Source organism: Calidris pugnax, unplaced genomic scaffold (genome assembly GCF_001431845.1).
Source record: "Calidris pugnax isolate Ruff unplaced genomic scaffold, ASM143184v1 scaffold188, whole genome shotgun sequence".
Taxonomy (NCBI): Eukaryota; Metazoa; Chordata; class Aves; order Charadriiformes; family Scolopacidae; genus Calidris; species Calidris pugnax.
In genome coordinates, this window is record NW_015091257.1 from 624,381 (window position 1) to 643,701 (window position 19,321).

Sequence of the window (19,321 nt, forward strand, 5' to 3'; positions counted from 1 at the left end):
ATTAGAGTGGAAAAAAAGGTCTGGGGAATCACAGACCAGGGTGCCTAGGTGCAACACCAAGGAAGATGCTAGAGTAAAAGATTAAATGATTGATTTGCTAGTACCTTGGGGACCAGGAAGCTGCAAGAAACAGTGAGGAGGTCTCTGGCAGCCTGGTTTGGCGGGAAGAAACCACCTCAGACCAACCAAAGTCCTTATCTCGCTGGGTAAGTGGTCAAGAGAGAATCTGTGGTTGCACCGTACCATGAGCTCGATAAGGCAGCAATCAAAAGTGCCCTTGTATGTGAAGGGCCTTAAGATAAGTACAAAAAGCAATGGTTATCAGCAGCTTGTGGTCAAACTGGTGAGACGTTTCAAGTGGAGCCTCACAAGTATGTCCTACACCAGTCCCTCTTAAACTTCTGATCAGAAAATTAATGGTAAACTCTCAAGAACTATCAAACCGTGGGTGATGGCCATACTGAGAGGGAACAGAAGCACTTCCATTTATAGTCAGAGAGTACAAAAACCTGTTAGGAATAAAAATACTGAAATAAAATAAAGGTGGGTGCAAAACACTCTTGGAGCTCAAGCAGGAACATAAACAGGGGAGGAGTAGGCAGGTGACAACCCTACAGAATGGGCTGGGGGGGATGGGGGCAGTGAGACCTGAAAGGGTCAATGCCAGGGCAGGGGGAAGGAAGAGAAAAACAGAGGAGGGAAAATCCCATTTAGGGATTTATCTTTATTACAGCACTGTGTATGAAGCATCTGGTGTAATTCTCCTCTCAGCCATCCAGCTGTCTGTATGAATAAGGCTCAGCCACAATCTGTCACACCAACAAAAATATGCTCAGGAGGATTGCAACTCTAAAGGAAGGTACAATTTATAGGAAGCATGGAATTAGATTTTCTTTCTTTTTTTTTTTTTTTCTGGAAAAGAGAAAGAAAACACAGTTATGATTTGCTAATACGCAAAAGAAATGAGGGCAATGCCCACATCCTTCCCTTCCCCTCGAGGGTAAGGCAAGTAGCACTGAGTTTGACAGCAGGTTTGTATTGGAGACTTCAAAAAATATTCAGGGTAATGAAGCGATGCAACATTCACTGGGCATTTTAAAGACTAAACAAGACCAACATGTTAAAGTAGCTGTATGCGATGCTACTGTAGAGAGAGGTAATTCAATAGGTGTTGTTTAAGGACCTTTCCAGGCTAACATCACTGCGTCAGAATCAGCAAATAGGAAAGACAACAAATTACAGACAGGGAAGAAAAGTCTTCTCTTATTGGGGTCCTATGCTTCAGTTTTACATCCCATATCAGTATTGGGAAATGTATTTAAATCCGCTTCTTACAATATACAGCAAATGTGGGGTGGCAGGCTTTCTCTCTCGTCGACTTGTGAAACTGCCGTTCGGCCGTATGTGCTGATCCCTTCACGGCTCAGGCAGGGATCTGCTTTCAGAGACACCAGGCAGAGGGAGCAATTAAACAATCTGCTTTAACAGTAACTGAAGCAGTAGGAAAACCACTGCCAAAAACAAGTTCCCATGGGGCAGAGCCCTAAGCCACATGGGAGAACGGATTGCTCTGATGACTGACTCTGAACACTGGAGTTGGGTCAGGCTGAGCCACACGTCTGTGTGTCTCTCTCTGAGACATGCAGAATACAAAGGGAAATGCCACCACAGCAATACAATGCTGAATAACTGTGTTTGTTCTGCTTCGTTACTCATTTAAAAAGTCGGCCGGGATTTCCTAGCCAGCGACCTGTTCCCAGAACAGTGCTTCTCTGGTGATTGCTTTGGGCACACTCAGCACCACACCTCAAAACAGTAGGATCACCTTAGGGGGTTTTCTCCATGATAAGAACAACCTCACCTCCTGTTTCATCCAGGCCAGAAAGGAAAACACTGGCTTCCCTTTAATCTGGAGGTGACAGATGGATAGGAGAAAAGCCATGTGGGTAATACTGGTGGTCGGCTACCCCTGAAGTCTGTCTCCAGCAGCAGCAGGAGGAGGAGATGGTGCCTGGGGAGGACATGAGAGCTTGGCTGCTTTCTGCAGGCCATTTTCCTCCTATGCCCCCAGCACCCCCAGCTGTCTAACAGGAGTGGCAGGAGACACGTCCACCCTTTGTATGTCCACTGATGTCCCATTGCTTTGGGAATGTGCTGGTGCCTCCACAGCAGCAAAGCCATGGCCATAGGTTCCTTGATAATGCTGGTTTGAATCTTCATAAAATTTGGAGACCCAGCTATACTTCACCCACTGGCCTTTATCCATGTACTCAAACCAAGTCGGAATGGCCCCTTACGGGAGCTGGGCTGACTGTCTCTTGGCTGAGAAGGTTCATCCATCACCTCTGTGACCTTATCTTTAACCTACACTCTCCTATATTGTGCAGGACGGGCACCAGCCTGTGGTCTCAACCCCTCCAGAGCTGGTGCTGTAGTCGAAGATGACATTAGCCACCCACCAGCACACCGGCACCGGTGCCACCCAGCTCTGCTTGCCCAGGTTTCCTGCTCTGCTGTGGCACAGCTCGATGCCCCGAGCTGTCCCATCTGGGGCAGGTTCACTGTCAGGGGGGCTTTCTGTTTGCCCCAGTACTTAACATACTGTTTATACTGAATTAATCTGGCTCCTACCAACTGTCCCAGGGTGGGAACCTCCCCGCGGCCTCCCCAGTAAGACTAACACAAAGGCTACAAAGGACTACTAAGGCTTTGTCACCCCTGAGTGCCCCTTTCACACCTTTTTCACCAAGAAGGCCTAACCTTCTCCTAGCTACTTTTGATGTATTTGAAGACTTTTGCTAACAGTTTGAGTGTCTCTTGCAGGACACTCTCCAAAATGTTTTTTTCAGTCCTTTTTCTTTTTTACATGTGACCTCCTGTGTTTTATATCAATTTACAACCAATTCTCATATGGACAAGTTTTCCATTTCCTGCACAGCAGCTTTATCCTTTTGGCTGTGACCTAACACTTCCTTTCAGAGGGCAACATTTTGTTTTTTTCTTGCATTACTGTTGTCCCAAATCTGAATTCTTTATCTGATGTGCAAGCCAATAACACACAGAGCAGAAGTATTTCCAAGTTTATTCCATTAATGTGCAGATAAGGGGTGCTTGTACCAAGGGAGCACATCTTAGTTTCAAAAATGTCCCTTTTTGTACAGTGATTATTAAATATTCTAATAATTAATACATATTCATTGCTATTCTCTTTCATGATTGGTTGAGATTTCTTCATTTCCTATGTAAATTAGTGTGCAGACTCTGTCTTCTTCTTCCATTGTTCTCTTTTGAGTAGGTGGTATCATTTGGGTAGGTGGTCAATGAATTGGTAGTCACAATCTTCCCCTGCTGAAATTGCCTTTTACCTACTTGTCCTCTAATCTTGGCAGTTCCAGGTGGTTTTCTTGGTTTGCTGACAAGGCCTACAGTTCATCATTCTCTTGACAGAAATATCCTGCTTATTAACAAAGCTACATTGTCTAGTAGTTAGTTCCTTAATTTAATCCTAGATAAATCATGTCTAGTTGCTATTTCTCAATAAATGATCAAATACGGTTGGGGCCATATAGAGGACTTTCAGCAGCAGTGGCAGCTTCCCTTGGTTGCTTCAATTACAAGTCCGTTTCCTTTTTCTAGTTAATATCAATTTTACTGCAACATTGCGGCATCCTTTTAACGTGGGCTTCTAACCTGGTATTCTTGAACAGCCTCCAGGATGTTTGCAGGCTTCTTTGGTTTGGGGCTGCTCCTTTCTGCTGGAAACTTGTCTTCCTGAAAACCAGATACTCCCATATCAGATGAACATGGAATGCTTTTCCCTGTTTCAGTGTTAAAAAGGGTCATGTCGTGGAATTGCAGCCTCAGAGCAGTGTCCCACTAAAACTCCTCAGATGAAGCCGTTGTACTGATCCCCAGTACTTGCTTTTGTGGGTTCCCAGACCAGCTCTTCCTGGAAGCAGTGATTTATTGCCACCAAAAATTCTGCTTCTGCATCTCATCCTGATGAGGTGCTGACCCAGACTGTAGGCAGGCTCCAACTCATATCACTGTCCTGTATTTGCTTCTTCTCTGGTGTCACTGACCACTATCACTGTCCTCATGAAGGATCAACTGTACGGTTCTACTTCGGCATTTTTATCAATAGCAACTGTGATTTCCACCCACAGGTTTTTAGAGTGCTTCTCTTCTCCTGTAATATTTTTATGCTGTTACACTTTTATCTTTCACATACGGCATCACTCCTCCACCTCACACCCTACTCTGTCATTCCTATCAGGCTGGCAGTGCTGAATCTCATTGGTTTCCTAGCCTCCACCAAGTCCTTAAGCTGCTTGCTTCCTCGGGTTGCCATTTGGCAGCAGGCATTTGGGTTCTTCAGGCTTGTTTTCGAAGCCTCTAGCAACTATGCAGAAGCATTTTTAAATTTGCCCTCACTTCAGTGCTTAATATTGCATGTGCCAAACTCTTGCCACTGTATTCCGTCTATTTTGTCTTTCCATTTATGGTGACTGTGCTGTTTATTTCTCTCCTGACTTTTTCAGAGGTAAACTGAATGTCAGCCTTGTCCACCATGTATGTCAGCCATGTCCACCATCACATCAGTTCAGATCAGGTAGTCCTCTGCATCTTTCAGCCTTCCCTTGCTTCTAGTGGAAATGAACCTCTACAAGGTCTTTAATTTCCAGTGCCACAACCTGGCTGCATTACAGCTCAGGTGCATCCTACCCCTTCTAGGCTGTTCCTCTTGTCCATGAAGTTTCGCCAGTTCCTCACATGCCTCAGGCATCTACAAGCTTGTCCATTTCCCCATGGTGCAGCCTCTGGAGAAGGGACCTGCCCTCTGCACAGGAACTCCCAGCAACCAGAGCATCCCACTTCCCTGCCACTGGCTGGGTAACCTCCCACAGCTTAAATGGGCTAAATTGTTCTGGGAAGCTTACACATTAGCCTAGTTTCTCCCCTGAAGGCGTAACTAGGATCACTCATTTCTTAGCCTATCCTTATTAAGCGGATTAGCAATAGAGAAGAAATGTTCAAGAGCATGAAAAAACCCACACAGTGAGGACGCAGCTGACCTGAGACTCTCTTGTGCCTTCACCCCGTGAGCTGCTCTCAGGCTTCCAAAACCTCTTCATTTCCAAGAACTGGAAATGTTTTTTGCTGGAAGGCAGGCATGGAGAAAATTACTCCCATTTATGTCCTTTAAATCAGGTCTTATTTTATGAATCCCCTACCTATTCAGTCACACCTCAGTTGATTCAGATCAAGGAACTGACAAAAATTCAAGGAGGGGCTTGAATATATTTATGGTTACAGAAATCAGAACTATAAATTCCTGTCATAATAATAACAATCCTGGCAGCATATTTTTTGGTACCTTTTCCTTAGGAACAGAGACAATCTCTAACAAGACATGGCTGCATGCTTGAGCCACAAGGGTCATGGAGTGGAATATGTTATTCCACAGATGTCTTCCCTGCAGCGTCTAATTGCCGGAGGCTGTCCTTCCCTCCGTCCAGACACAAGAGAGAAGAGTAAAGAGTAGCTGGTTCCAATTTTATCCAGTGCCCTGCAGTCTGAATACTGTTTATTGGCTGGATCATCGTGGCACTTGCTGTATGTTCTATAGATAGGTATCACGGACTTACCACACATCAAAGCTATTTTAGCAGCAGGACTGTCAGGTTGCTCTGTATGGAGGCTGAAGAGCTAGCTGGGCTGCTGTGGCCAAAGGCTGATGGCCAGCACTTCAAACTCTCGCTGGTGGCCAGCTACAAGGGTACTTGGGGACTGATCCTGCAGCTAGTACTGTTTAGTATCCTCAGTACCAACATGGGACAGAGAGCACTACTTGCAAGTTCACAGGCGCTTGGTGGGACGGGACTGCCGGTCAGAGGAATGTGGACAGGCTGGACAGGAATCTCATTAAATTCAACTACAGGTGCTGCCAAGTCCCTCACCAGGGACAGAAAAGCCCCAGGCACCAGTACATGCTGGAGACCAGCCAGTTTGAAAGCAGCTCTGCAGAGAAAGCCCAGACAACAGTTTGACCAAGGTGACATGTGGGTAACGCACCCTTGCAGCAAAGGCGGCTAACAGCTACCTGGGCTGCATTAGGAAAAGTATGACCAGCAGGTCCAGTGAAGTGATCCCTCCCAGCTTCTTGAGACTTGTGCTGAGTTTTGGGCTCCCCAGTATGAAATGGACACTGACACACTGTAGGCCGGTGTACCAAGCTGGAGAACAACAATTTATACAAGCAGAGGCTGAGGGAACTAGATCTGCTCAGCCTGGAGAAGACAAGGGTTTTCAGAGACATTTCCAGATACCTCTGTGGAGCTTACAGAGAAGATGGAGACATACTTTTCTCAGAGTCGCATAGCAAGAGGGTTAGAAGGACCAGTCACATGTTGCAACAAGGCAAATTTGGACTTGATAAAAGAAAAAGAGTTTTTCACAAAAAATGGCAGGTGGTTAAACACTGTACCAGGTTGCACAGGGAGGCTGCAGAATCTCCATTCTCAGAGGTGTACATATAAGCAATCACTCAAATATTTGCATTTGCAACTTTAATAAAGTTATGGGACGTGACTTCAATTATTCAATTCAATTATTCAATACGGGATGTGAATTCAATTATAACATCTTAATTGATTGTTACAATATAATTATACATTGAGTCAAGATTTATTGCCTACCACCATCAGAATGAATATTATATTGGTGAAGAAACTACTACACGATGACCTGTGTCAGTTGCTAGAATGAGTCTGAAACAATGGACAAAAAACTTTATTCACGTTTCAGCATGATACAAAAGAGATACACTGTGTCTTGGAAAGAGTGAAGAAAGATGGAGAACACCATTGGTAGGAAATTCTTCTTGGATGGTGTCCTGGTTTGGGGTTAAACAGAACCAATTTTCTGTTCAGTAATTTTACTTTTTAGCTAAGCTTCTTCTAACTAACTAAACTCTCTGAAATTAAGAGCCTATTGTGCAGAAACTGTTTGCTCTCGGAGTGATAAGACCTGATTATGCCAAGGAATGGTATGCAGAGAGCTTGCTATAACAGCCAAGGTCAGCTAACTATGTTATTTGCTCTGCTGGAGGGTCACAAGTGGAAAAGTGTAGAGGGGTCACACCTGTGGAGAGGAGCAGACAGGACAGGTGACCCAAAATTGACTAACAGGGTATCCCATCCTATCTGCATGGCTCTCAGTATAAAAGCTAAGGGATCAAAGGGGCAGCCTCTTTCTTCAATGGCCAGTGTCCAAGGAGGACGCTGTCTGCCCTTGATTGTGATCTGAGCAATCCAGATCTGGAATCCAGCTCACATCCATCACTGAGTCCAGTCTGGGACTTTCCCTGTGCCTGCTGTTGATGTGATCATCATGGGTTTGTATATATTGAATAGATTTTATTATTTTCTTTTTTAATAACTTATTAATATTTTCATTAAAGTAGTTTAGTTTTTTCCTAAACTCATAAATCTCTTTATCTCTCCCTTTCCTCTCCTTGGAGAGCGAGGTGGGGGAGAGCATCTGTCATTTGTCTCAGTGGCCAGCCCAGCCCAAACCACAACAGACGGTCACTGGAGGCAACGGGCGTTTTTAATCTCATGCTTCACCAGTTGTGATTAAGGTGTCTATTGCTTTTGATCATATTGTATATACAGGCTTGGTACATGATAAAACTAATAACCCAACTCCAACCATCCAAAACATACAAGCTAATACATAGCAAATAGTAATACTTCCCTATCTACTTACCGTGGACTTGTAAACACGTAAGTTACCAATACGTTATTTATGGCACAGAGGCAAGAGGTGACTGTACCACCACTCTGTGAGAATAAGATGAATCAGCTATAGTCACAGAGCAGAGTGTGACCATGTGCTCCACCACCAACCTGACCTTTATCTCCCATAACCCTGTCCAAGTGACAACCACCAGTGGTGGTCATAATGGATACGTCTAGTTGTGATGGCCGCACTCAGCTCAGTGTGGTTTTGGAGAGACAGATAACAACACAATAGTCAAGGTCTAACTTGAGCAATGCACCCACCTAACCTCAGTACTGGTACTGTGGTCAATATGCAAATCTGACTAAAGGTCAATCTTCTTACCCCCATAAAAACTGTACAGCCCAAGAGCCTTTTGAGCTCTCCTGCATGGCAGTGGGCTGTACACCAGGATCTCCCCTTGAGCAGGGATGCCTCTCCAGGTTACTTCTCAAGACTCAGAGATTCCTTGCCACAACAGATCCTCGGTAAGTGACTAATAGTTTGCTAAACTTTGAAATCTTAGCTAAGTAATATAAAGTATTGATTGTGCATATATAATCCTTTAGACTTAAAATGTTAACCAAGTCTGAGACTAGGCTTGGATCCAGCTGCACCTAGACTCCTCTTTGAGAAGGAGTTTAGAAAGCAAGGAGGTTCTTTCTGAACTTTGACTTAACAGGAGGGTCTCCCTGACAGCTCTGTCTGATTGTATTCTCTATGCCATAGATAACCAAGTGTGCCTTGCCATCGAATCTTGTTAAAACAATGTCACATACACTATCAAACATTGCTAAATCCCTGTTTTATATCAATAAATATATCGCTGCTTCTCTTCCCAAATGAAATGCATCACTCCATCCACGACATGAAGCAGATGGATGCAGCACAGGTTGCTGCACAGAGGAGCTTTTCACATTGGCTCTGGGAGCCCCAACATGGTTTAGGATTCAGTCATTCAAGGGCTGGGCAAAGGATAATCAGCAGAACAATGATACCAACACCCTAAGTAAAATGGGCCTGGACTGAAACAGCTCACCCAGCATATTAAGTGGCACTTAGACATCTGCTGCCCTCCTTCCCGCAAAGCTAGGCTTTGCTTTTAGAGATAAAGCAACATTTTAAGAAGGTTGTTTTGGGTCACCTCATTCCTCTGACTGCAGACTTCCAGGGAGAATAAACTACAGGGTCAGATGAGAGCAAAGTGGCTGGGAAAGCCAGCACTGTGGTCCCACCATGGGAACACGGGCTCCATGGGAGAGGTGAAACTGTGCAGTGCCAGGGGGCTCCTGGAGGAGACAGAGAAAGGGCACAGAGACAAGTTCAGCTAGTCTGGTGACCACAGCAACCGGTTAATAACTGGTTCAGTGTTATTTGCCTTGCTCCAACTAAAAGTGGGTGGAAATCCCCACTCACTGTTTATTATCAGCTTCTCCTTCCGTGAGATTTCCAAGAGATAATGTTAAAACATCAATCTTCTCAAGCAAATATGCCAGGTCTACGAGGCACTCAGGTATTAAATAACGGGTATTAAATAACAAAGGTAAACCTGGAGGAACAGCGTGCCGCTTCTTTCTTCAGAGCCAGCCTTATGCAGTGAATCCATCTTCTGAAGACGCTGTAAGAGGTGGGACAAGACCCCGTGCATACACAGCATCAAAGGAAACCGGGGCTTGCAAAGAAGAGCATTGGCAGAACAAGTCACACCCACCGCTAATAAAGCTGTGCCCAACAAGCCCTCCTGTGCTTTGTTTCCTGCCCCCTATGCACCATTTGGAGACTGACCTCAGCCTTCAAAGACATGAACCAGACTCCCCCACCTGCAGTGGGCAATACTACCTTCCCCTGTGGTATTTTTGGCACGTGAGGTGTCAGGGAAAGGGTTGTGAGTGTGCAGAAACGTGGTTGGTGAGTGAAGGGAGGGAGAGGTCTCTCAAGGGAAGGCAGCAGCTTAGTGGAATCATAGAATCATTCAGGTTGGGTAAGACCCTTTGTATCATCGAGTCCAACCATCTACCCTACTCTACAAGTTCTTCCCTACACCATATTCCTCTCCTTGGAGAGCGAGGTGGGGGAGAGCATCTGTCATTTGTCTCAGTGGCCAGCCCAGCCCAAACCACAACAGACGGTCACTGGAGGCAACGGGCGTTTTTAATCTCATGCTTCACCAGTTGTGATTAAGGTGTCTATTGCTTTTGATCATATTGTATATACAGGCTTGGTACATGATAAAACTAATAACCCAACTCCAACCATCCAAAACATACAAGCTAATACATAGCAAATAGTAATACTTCCCTATCTACTTACCGTGGACTTGTAAACACGTAAGTTACCAATACGTTATTTATGGCACAGAGGCAAGAGGTGACTGTACCACCACTCTGTGAGAATAAGATGAATCAGCTATAGTCACAGAGCAGAGTGTGACCATGTGCTCCACCACCAACCTGACCTTTATCTCCCATAACCCTGTCCAAGTGACAACCACCAGTGGTGGTCATAATGGATACGTCTAGTTGTGATGGCCGCACTCAGCTCAGTGTGGTTTTGGAGAGACAGATAACAACACAATAGTCAAGGTCTAACTTGAGCAATGCACCCACCTAACCTCAGTACTGGTACTGTGGTCAATATGCAAATCTGACTAAAGGTCAATCTTCTTACCCCCATAAAAACTGTACAGCCCAAGAGCCTTTTGAGCTCTCCTGCATGGCAGTGGGCTGTACACCAGGATCTCCCCTTGAGCAGGGATGCCTCTCCAGGTTACTTCTCAAGACTCAGAGATTCCTTGCCACAACAGATCCTCGGTAAGTGACTAATAGTTTGCTAAACTTTGAAATCTTAGCTAAGTAATATAGAGGTATTGATTGTGCATATATAATCCTTTAGACTTAAAATGTTAACCAAGTCTGAGACTAGGCTTGGATCCAGCTGCACCTAGACTCCTCTTTGAGAAGGAGTTTAGAAAGCAAGGAGGTTCTTTCTGAACTTTGACTTAACAGGAGGGTCTCCCTGACAGCTCTGTCTGATTGTATTCTCTATGCCATAGATAACCAAGTGTGCCTTGCCATCGAATCTTGTTAAAACAATGTCACATACACTATCAAACATTGCTAAATCCCTGTTTTATATCAATAAATATATCGCTGCTTCTCTTCCCAAATGAAATGCATCACTCCATCCACGACATGAAGCAGATGGATGCAGCACAGGTTGCTGCACAGAGGAGCTTTTCACATTGGCTCTGGGAGCCCCAACATGGTTTAGGATTCAGTCATTCAAGGGCTGGGCAAAGGATAATCAGCAGAACAATGATACCAACACCCTAAGTAAAATGGGCCTGGACTGAAACAGCTCACCCAGCATATTAAGTGGCACTTAGACATCTGCTGCCCTCCTTCCCGCAAAGCTAGGCTTTGCTTTTAGAGATAAAGCAACATTTTAAGAAGGTTGTTTTGGGTCACCTCATTCCTCTGACTGCAGACTTCCAGGGAGAATAAACTACAGGGTCAGATGAGAGCAAAGTGGCTGGGAAAGCCAGCACTGTGGTCCCACCATGGGAACACGGGCTCCATGGGAGAGGTGAAACTGTGCAGTGCCAGGGGGCTCCTGGAGGAGACAGAGAAAGGGCACAGAGACAAGTTCAGCTAGTCTGGTGACCACAGCAACCGGTTAATAACTGGTTCAGTGTTATTTGCCTTGCTCCAACTAAAAGTGGGTGGAAATCCCCACTCACTGTTTATTATCAGCTTCTCCTTCCGTGAGATTTCCAAGAGATAATGTTAAAACATCAATCTTCTCAAGCAAATATGCCAGGTCTACGAGGCACTCAGGTATTAAATAACGGGTATTAAATAACAAAGGTAAACCTGGAGGAACAGCGTGCCGCTTCTTTCTTCAGAGCCAGCCTTATGCAGTGAATCCATCTTCTGAAGACGCTGTAAGAGGTGGGACAAGACCCCGTGCATACACAGCATCAAAGGAAACCGGGGCTTGCAAAGAAGAGCATTGGCAGAACAAGTCACACCCACCGCTAATAAAGCTGTGCCCAACAAGCCCTCCTGTGCTTTGTTTCCTGCCCCCTATGCACCATTTGGAGACTGACCTCAGCCTTCAAAGACATGAACCAGACTCCCCCACCTGCAGTGGGCAATACTACCTTCCCCTGTGGTATTTTTGGCACGTGAGGTGTCAGGGAAAGGGTTGTGAGTGTGCAGAAACGTGGTTGGTGAGTGAAGGGAGGGAGAGGTCTCTCAAGGGAAGGCAGCAGCTTAGTGGAATCATAGAATCATTCAGGTTGGGTAAGACCCTTTGTATCATCGAGTCCAACCATCTACCCTACTCTACAAGTTCTTCCCTACACCATATCCCCCAACACCATATGCCCCAACACCACATCTAAACGACTCTTAAACACATCCAGGGATGGTGACTCAACCACCTCCCTGGGCAGCCTATTCCAGTGTCTGACCAATCTTCCTGTGAAGAATTGTTTCCTAATATCCAGTCTAAACCTTCCCTGTTGCAGCTTGAATCCATTCCCTCTTGTTCTATCACTAATTGCTTGTGAGAAGAGACCAGCACCAACCTCTCTACAGTGTCCTTTCAAGTAGTTGTAGAGAGTGATGAGGTTTCCTCTTCCTCAAAGTAAACAGTCTCAGCTCCCTCAATTGTTCTTCGTACAATTTATTCTCCAGGCCCTTCAACAGCTTTGTTGCCCTCCTCTGCACCCGCTCCAGCATCTCAAGATCTCTCTTGTATTGAGGTGCCCAGAACTGGACACAATACTCCAGGTGGGGCCCCACCAGTGCTGAGAACAGGGGAACAATCACCTCCCTACTTCTGCTGGACTATTTCTAATACAAGCCAGGATGACAGCTTTCCAGTCACACTTCCCCAAGCCTGTACGGATGCCTGGGGTTGTTGTGGCCCAAGTGCAGAACCTGGCACTTGGTCTTGTTGAAGCTCATACCATTAATGTTGGCCCATTGATCCAACCTATCTAAGTCTCTCTGTAGAGCCTCCCTACCCTCATGCAGATCAACAGTCCCGCTTAACTTGGTGTCATCTGCGAACTTACTGATGATACACCCTATGTCATTATCAAGATCATCAATGAAGATGTTAAACAGAAATGGTCCCAACACTGAGCCCTGGAGAACACCACTTGTGACCAGCCACCAGCCGGATTTAACTCCATTGAGCACCACTCTTTGGGACCGTCCAGACAGCCAGTGCTTGATCCAGCAGATTGGATGCTCATCCAGGCCATGTGCAGCTAGTTTTTCCACTAGAATTCTACGGGGAACAGTGTCAAATGCTTTTTGGAAGTCCAGGTAGATAATTATCCACAGCCTTTCCCTCGTTCAATAATCGGGTCATCTTGTCATAGAAGGAGATCAGGTTCATCTGGCAGGACCTGCCTTTCATAAACCCATGTTTACTAGGTCTGATCCCCTGGTTGCCCATGATATGGTTTTGTGATGGCACTCAGGCTGACCTGCTCCATGGTATTGAGGTCAGGCTGACAGGTCTATAGTTTTCTGGATCCTCCTTTTTGCCTTTCTTGTAGATGAAGGGGGCAAGGGGCTCCAAGACCCTCTGACTTGGGCAACTGCAGACAAATAACCCCTTGCTAACATGACACTGGTATCCTTAGCACTGATATCTGTCCCCAGGTGGCAAACACATTTTTGGTGATTGGAAACACCTGGCTCATTACAGTCTCTCTACTCACAAGCAGGCATATGCCAGAAACCTCTCCCCTTCGCAGCAGAGAGAAATGTTGAGACAAAGGGTTGTGTGAATCATTTCAGAGATGCATTGGGCTTGTTCAAACCTATTATGAAAGAAGAAAAAAAAGCTGAACTGACAAGGCATCATTACTTTTTTTCTGCTGACAAGTGATGTCAGTGGAACATGCTGTCGTGAGAGCATTTCCCCAGGCAGGGGGAGATGGGCCACCATCCTGGACACTCAGAAGAGTGCTAGCCCAGGCAGCAGGGCTGCAAGCCCCTCCACACTACATACCCGAGGGTCAGTCCCTGCCCCCTTTTCTTGAGCAGTAGGGATATAGCCCAGGATGCCAGGATGGGACTGGGCAAACACCTCCAGAACAGCTGGATGCTGGGCCTTTAGCTCAGCCCTCACAATGTTTCCCTTCAGGAATAGGGTGTGAAGTATCAACTGTAGGTGGAGAGACGCCCAGAGAAAAATAGGGTGCTTTTTTTTCCCCTTGGAAATCTGGGAAATGCCACTCCCAAGAATATACTTGCCACCATGCCAATGTCTATAGTACAAGAGGTTCTGTTTACATGAGAAAAAAAAGTGCTGTTAAGTCTCACACCACCACAGCCCAATACATTCATCCCAGTGTCAGATTACCACACAACGGAAGGTAGTTTCCCTATATATTAAACTTCCCCAGAGCTCAGATCTGTGCCAGAAGCTGAGCTGCAGACAAGTAAGTAAGATACTACTGCTCAGGGTGGGAGCTCTTCTCATTCCCTTCAGCAATACCAACTCCTTGGCAGCCCAGGGGCTGCAGCTTTTTCTTATGTGAGATTTCTGCTTGAATATCCGAAGGGAGCCTACAGGAGAGCTGGCTATGTGAGATTTCTGCTTGAATATCTGAAGGGAGCCTACAGGAGAGCTGGAGAGGTACTCTTTGACGGTAAGTGTAGTGATAAGACAAGGGGTAATGGTTTTAAGCTGGAAGAGGGGAGATGTAGATTAGATACTAGAAAGAAATTCTTTACTGTGAGGGTGGTGAGACACTGGAACAGGTTGCCCAGGGAGGTCATGGATGCCCCATCCCTGGAGGTGTTCAAGGCCAGGCTGGATGGGGCTTTGAGCAACCTGCTCTAGCGGGAGGTGTCCCTGCCCATGGCAGGGGGGTTGGAACAAGATGATCTTTAAGGTCCCTTCCAACTCTAGCCATTCTATGATTCTATGAATAACGCTACCAAGATTTGTCCTGTAGTTTTGGATTTAGGTCACCAAAATTTAGATGGCTCTCTTCCATATGTGAGCCTATCTTCCTAAGCTTCCCTCACAGTCAGTGAGAGAAAATGGGTGCTCCCACAGCACAACTCGCCCTGAAGTAGATGGCCACAGTGATTTAGACAGCTTGCATCTTGAAATGCCAATTCCTGAGTATAGAGTCTCAGGAGATTCAGGCAAAGCTCTCCAGGGGTGGTGAAGGCAGTTTGTACACAGAATATGGACAAGGAATAAAGGCTGTCATGGTGGGAGGGCAGCAGCACAGGGCACTGAACATAACTAATTTTGGTTTTTCTGATTTAAATATTGGGGATTTGGAGGAAAGAGAAAAAAAAATATTTGAGATTTGGAGGAAGTTACCAAGATGTCACAGAAGATGTGGGTTTGAAACATCAGCAGAAATGAGAGGTTTACAAATCTCTTATGAATATCTGCAGCCTGATTTGTGCCAGAGGAGGAAAGCTGCCATTGGGGTCTCTTATAAAAAACAGATGTGACTCCATTTGTGTGTTGCTTTGCCTACCCAACCAAGCGAAATACCCCATCAGCTCAGGAAGAGTTTCTTTGTGTTTATTTGTTAAGCAGTGAGATATGTTGATGTCTTCATGTGTGCCAATGCTGACTGGTTGATTTTTCAGGCTGTTCCGTCTTCTCAGAAAGAACCACTCCATGTACCCGATGCTCACTCTGCTGGGCCTTGCGGCCCTCCTGGGTAAGTCCAGCCTCCCTCACAGCCTTGCCCCAAGCAGCAGGAAGCAGGAGACCTTGATGCACCTCCTCCCCCCCACCTCCCCCCCCCCCAAAAATCTCGGTTGCCACTAGATTCTATTGGAGGAGGGAGCGCTCAGGTCCCCTTTCAAGTCTTGCAGAAGGAGGGGTGGCCTCTGAGGGACACATGGGCTCAGGGTACAGGGCAGGACCTCACCTCTTCTCCAGCAGAAGGAGTGACAGAGGCAGCCTCACGCAGCTCCTGTGCCCCGCAGCCCATCCTCTCTGAAGTGCAGCCTCCCCCTTGGGTTTTCCGTGACAGTCACAAAAAAGGGTTTTTACAGCTTGAGCCTTTCTGTATCTCCTCTGCAGGTGCCTCCCAGGGCCGCACAGATTGCTACGGCAGCGTCGACAGGATTAAAACCCCTGGGGCTTCATGTAAAACTGCCAAGCCAGAGGGTTTATCCTACTGTGGTGAGTATCCCGCTTCTGCCGGTCGGATCTGTTTTTCCATTGCACAGTAATCCCAAATCTTCTGCATTTCCAAAGTGCTGAACACATTAGCTGCTGAGCCAGCATAATATCCTTACAGGCAGTCCTCTACCTCCTCCCAGAGGCGAGGCAAACAAAATGTTGATATCATTCTGTCTGTGTTAGAAGGAGAGAGGTGAGAAACAATTCTGAGTTTTAAAAGTTATTAAGCAAATATCTTTACTTTTGATTTTAATTACAGGAGTTCAGGCCTCACAAAAGATTGCTGAAAGGGACCTAAAAGCTATGGATCAGTACAAAGCACTCATTAAGAAAGCTGGAGAAAAATGGTGTGTTGAACCAGCCGTGATTGCTGGCATCATCTCCCGGGAATCTCATGTTGGCAAAATATTGAAGGACGGCTGGGGTGACAATGGAAATGGATTTGGTTTAATGCAGGTATTTGCTGATGCTCCACTAAAACCTGACAAACAAATAGCATATAAATAAAAGTAAGCCCCCTAAACATATCCATTACAGCAGAGAAATGACTTCTTTCTGTTGTTTTGGTATTCCTAGGTCGACAAAAGATCACACAAACCTGTGGGAAAATGGAACAGTGAAGCTCATCTTATGCAGGGCACAGAGATACTTGTCTCGATGATAAAGAAAATGCAGAAGTTCTCAACCTGGACAAAGGATCAACAGCTGAAAGGTAAGGCACAGGCCACAGGTTTTGTCCAGGAGAGAAGGAAAACTTTAGGACAAGAACATACTGAATTAGTTCCCATGTTCCTCAAAAAACATGTTTCTAACAGGCTGTCACTTAGCTTTTCACCCCTCTTTTATTTCACCAGCAAAAGACAACCTTTGTCAATTCTGTGTTGTTTCTGCCTTTCCTTAGTATGGCAGCCTCGCTGAATTTCCACCACTATGTGGCAAATATTTATACGCCTGAAATCTATTCTATCTCAGAGCTGAGCTTTCTTTATCTGACCATGAGGAACCTCCTGCAGCCATATTGGTTAACAAACAGCTCCGTGGTGTACTTGAATGGGGCCAGCAGTTTACTCCCTATCTCTTTTCACAAAGGAGCCGAAGTGTTTGCTATGATATCTACACCTAATTGAGGTGTACGATATGATATTATTCTTGTCTATTCTATTGTATTTCATGAGTGTAAACGAAGGGTGTGTGCTGGGCCAAGTAAAGGGTACGGGTCCATCAAGCTGCAAGTATCTGTGAACACAAAACCTGAAGTATCTTGCCAATGTTTTGGTGGATTCTGGAATAACTGTAAGATGCTTGCAGGCAATGCTGCCTACTCCCCTTTCAAAGTTCCCATGAGTGAAAGCCTTCAAAACCAGTAAAAGCAGAACACATAAGCCTGGAATTTTCCCCTTTTTTTTCCCTTTTTTAAGTCTGTATGACTTCTTTTGGTGTTTTATTTCAGGTGGGATTTCTGCCTACAACGCTGGTGCTGGGAATGTCCGAAGCTATGACAGAATGGACGTTGGCACCACCCATGATGACTACTCCAACGATGTGGTGGCACGAGCCCAGTATTACAAGAAACACGGATACTAGACTCAGCAATCTCTACTGAGTAACTTCCTTACCATCACATGCACGACTCTGAGGGAGCCAAGACACAGAGCAGCTGTACCCTGCAAACCCACACAGATACAAATGTACAGGAATTATTTACATGCATAACAGGCTAAAGCCCCAAATTTTTAAAACAATATTCAGTAAGACAGATGTCATGCCGTTTCTTTACAAGCAATATGGTTTGGATTTTACAAAGGGAATATTGCCAAATTCTTAATATTTTTTTCTCCTACGTACATATTTCGCTGAGTTACGAGGACTGTCTTGTTTTCCTGTTGATAATTTGCTGCCTTCCAGATCTTAAAACACATTTCTGCCAAAATCTGTCATTCTCAAGAAACCAAAAAGGCAAAATTCTTCCTTGGGTGTTAGCATCATGATTTATTTTTTCTTTTTCAAAGCTGCTGGATATTTACATTATGCTGTGGAGTAGCAATTTTTTTCCAAATGTTAACTTCTCATATAAATGCATAAAATAGAGATGGATGCTTTCGGTCATATAGAAATAAGCAAAGAGAAATTGAATAAAAATGTTATTAGCAAATGAAACATGTCTCCAATGTATTCACATTGTTATGTGTGTTAGCAAAGTTTGGATAAGTACAATGTTAATTTTAGGCAGATAGAGAAACTGAGAAGGGAACAGGATGAAACACATGTTTGCGCTTCATAAAATTCTTTTTCCTCCCTGCTGCATGTAGATGAGTGACACCCAGGGAAAATAGCAATGTCTGAGTTTGGCATATTTTGGTGCTCCTATTCCTTCTAGACCTGGAACTGAACTGTTTTGGGGGTGGGAGAGTGGAAAGGCAAGGAAAGGAGAAGGGTTGATGCCTGCAGAACTAAGTGACACATTCTCCAGAGAAAAAGGAAGAGCTGGTTTTGGTCTGTCCCACCAACATCTGCTTGCATGCTGAGGGGACTTCCTTTATTCTTCCATGATGAGCACACCTTCTGTGACTGGGAATAACTGTATGTCAAAATAATTAGGAAAAACACTGGCTGCAAGTACCCTAAATGGATAGGAAAATGCAATCCAAAGCCATTAACAGTGCACAGAGTTATGATACACGTCCTCCCAGGCGCAATCAGGGACCATGCTGAAAACAGTCAGGATGAGTTTAAAAGGGGTAAACAGTGCCCAGGCCAACCTGTTTGCCTCCTGTGATGAGACGACCAGCTTTATATAGAAGGGGAGAGGAGCAGATACGGTATACCTTGACCTAGCAAGGTCTTTGCCCCAGCCAGCCATAGTATCCTTATAGTCAGACTGGTAGGACATGGACTGGATTGGCTAGAAAGTCACCGGGCTCAAAGCATGGTGGTCAGTGTCACAGGGTCCAGCTGGTGGCCAGTTGCTAGTGGCATCCCCTAGGGATGGATCCTGCAGCCAGTACTGCTTCATGTCCTCAGCAGCAATTCAGTACTAGGAACAGAGACCGCTCCCAGGAAGTTCACAGGTGATACTGAATGTTGGTTCCTGGAGAGGATGAAGAAATGGACTGATAGTAACACTAGAATGACCAATTAAGACAAAGACAAAGCCCTACACCTGGGACAGAAAAACCCCCTGCACTAGTATGGGCTGGGAGGCAACTGTCTAGAAAGTAAGATGTGCAAAAAGGGGACCTGGTGGACCCATGGGCCCTCATGGAGATGTAGACTAAAAGCACCCTGAGCTGCTTTAGCAAGATTCTAGCCAGCAGCAGGGAGGGGAGTGATCATTTCCTTCTCTTTCATGTTT

At 45.4% G+C, this 19,321-nt stretch overlaps 1 protein-coding gene across 1 annotated transcript; it reads left to right on the forward strand.

Moving 5' to 3' along the window:
• The first annotated feature begins 10,490 nt into the window (after positions 1-10,490).
• On the forward strand, positions 10,491-18,571 carry LOC106898777 (lysozyme g-like). Its single transcript, XM_014960218.1, has 6 exons — positions 10,491-10,592; positions 15,426-15,499; positions 15,868-15,969; positions 16,229-16,425; positions 16,546-16,681; positions 17,420-18,571. The coding sequence occupies exons 1-6, from the start codon at positions 10,495-10,497 to the stop codon at positions 17,551-17,553; spliced, it is 741 nt and encodes a 246-aa protein (XP_014815704.1). The 5' UTR covers positions 10,491-10,494; the 3' UTR covers positions 17,554-18,571.
• The last annotated feature ends 750 nt before the right edge of the window (positions 18,572-19,321 follow it).

Excerpts from the sequence above, each read along its gene's own strand:
- LOC106898777 (XM_014960218.1), top strand. The coding sequence starts at position 10,495 with ATGGCAGTGGGCTGTACACCAGGATCTCCCCTTGAGCAGGGATGCCTC. Across the intron at positions 10,593-15,425 it reads CTTGCCACAACAGATCCTCG|GCTGTTCCGTCTTCTCAGAA; the intron begins GTAAGTGACTAA and ends TTGATTTTTCAG. Across the intron at positions 16,682-17,419 it reads AAAGGATCAACAGCTGAAAG|GTGGGATTTCTGCCTACAAC; the intron begins GTAAGGCACAGG and ends GTTTTATTTCAG.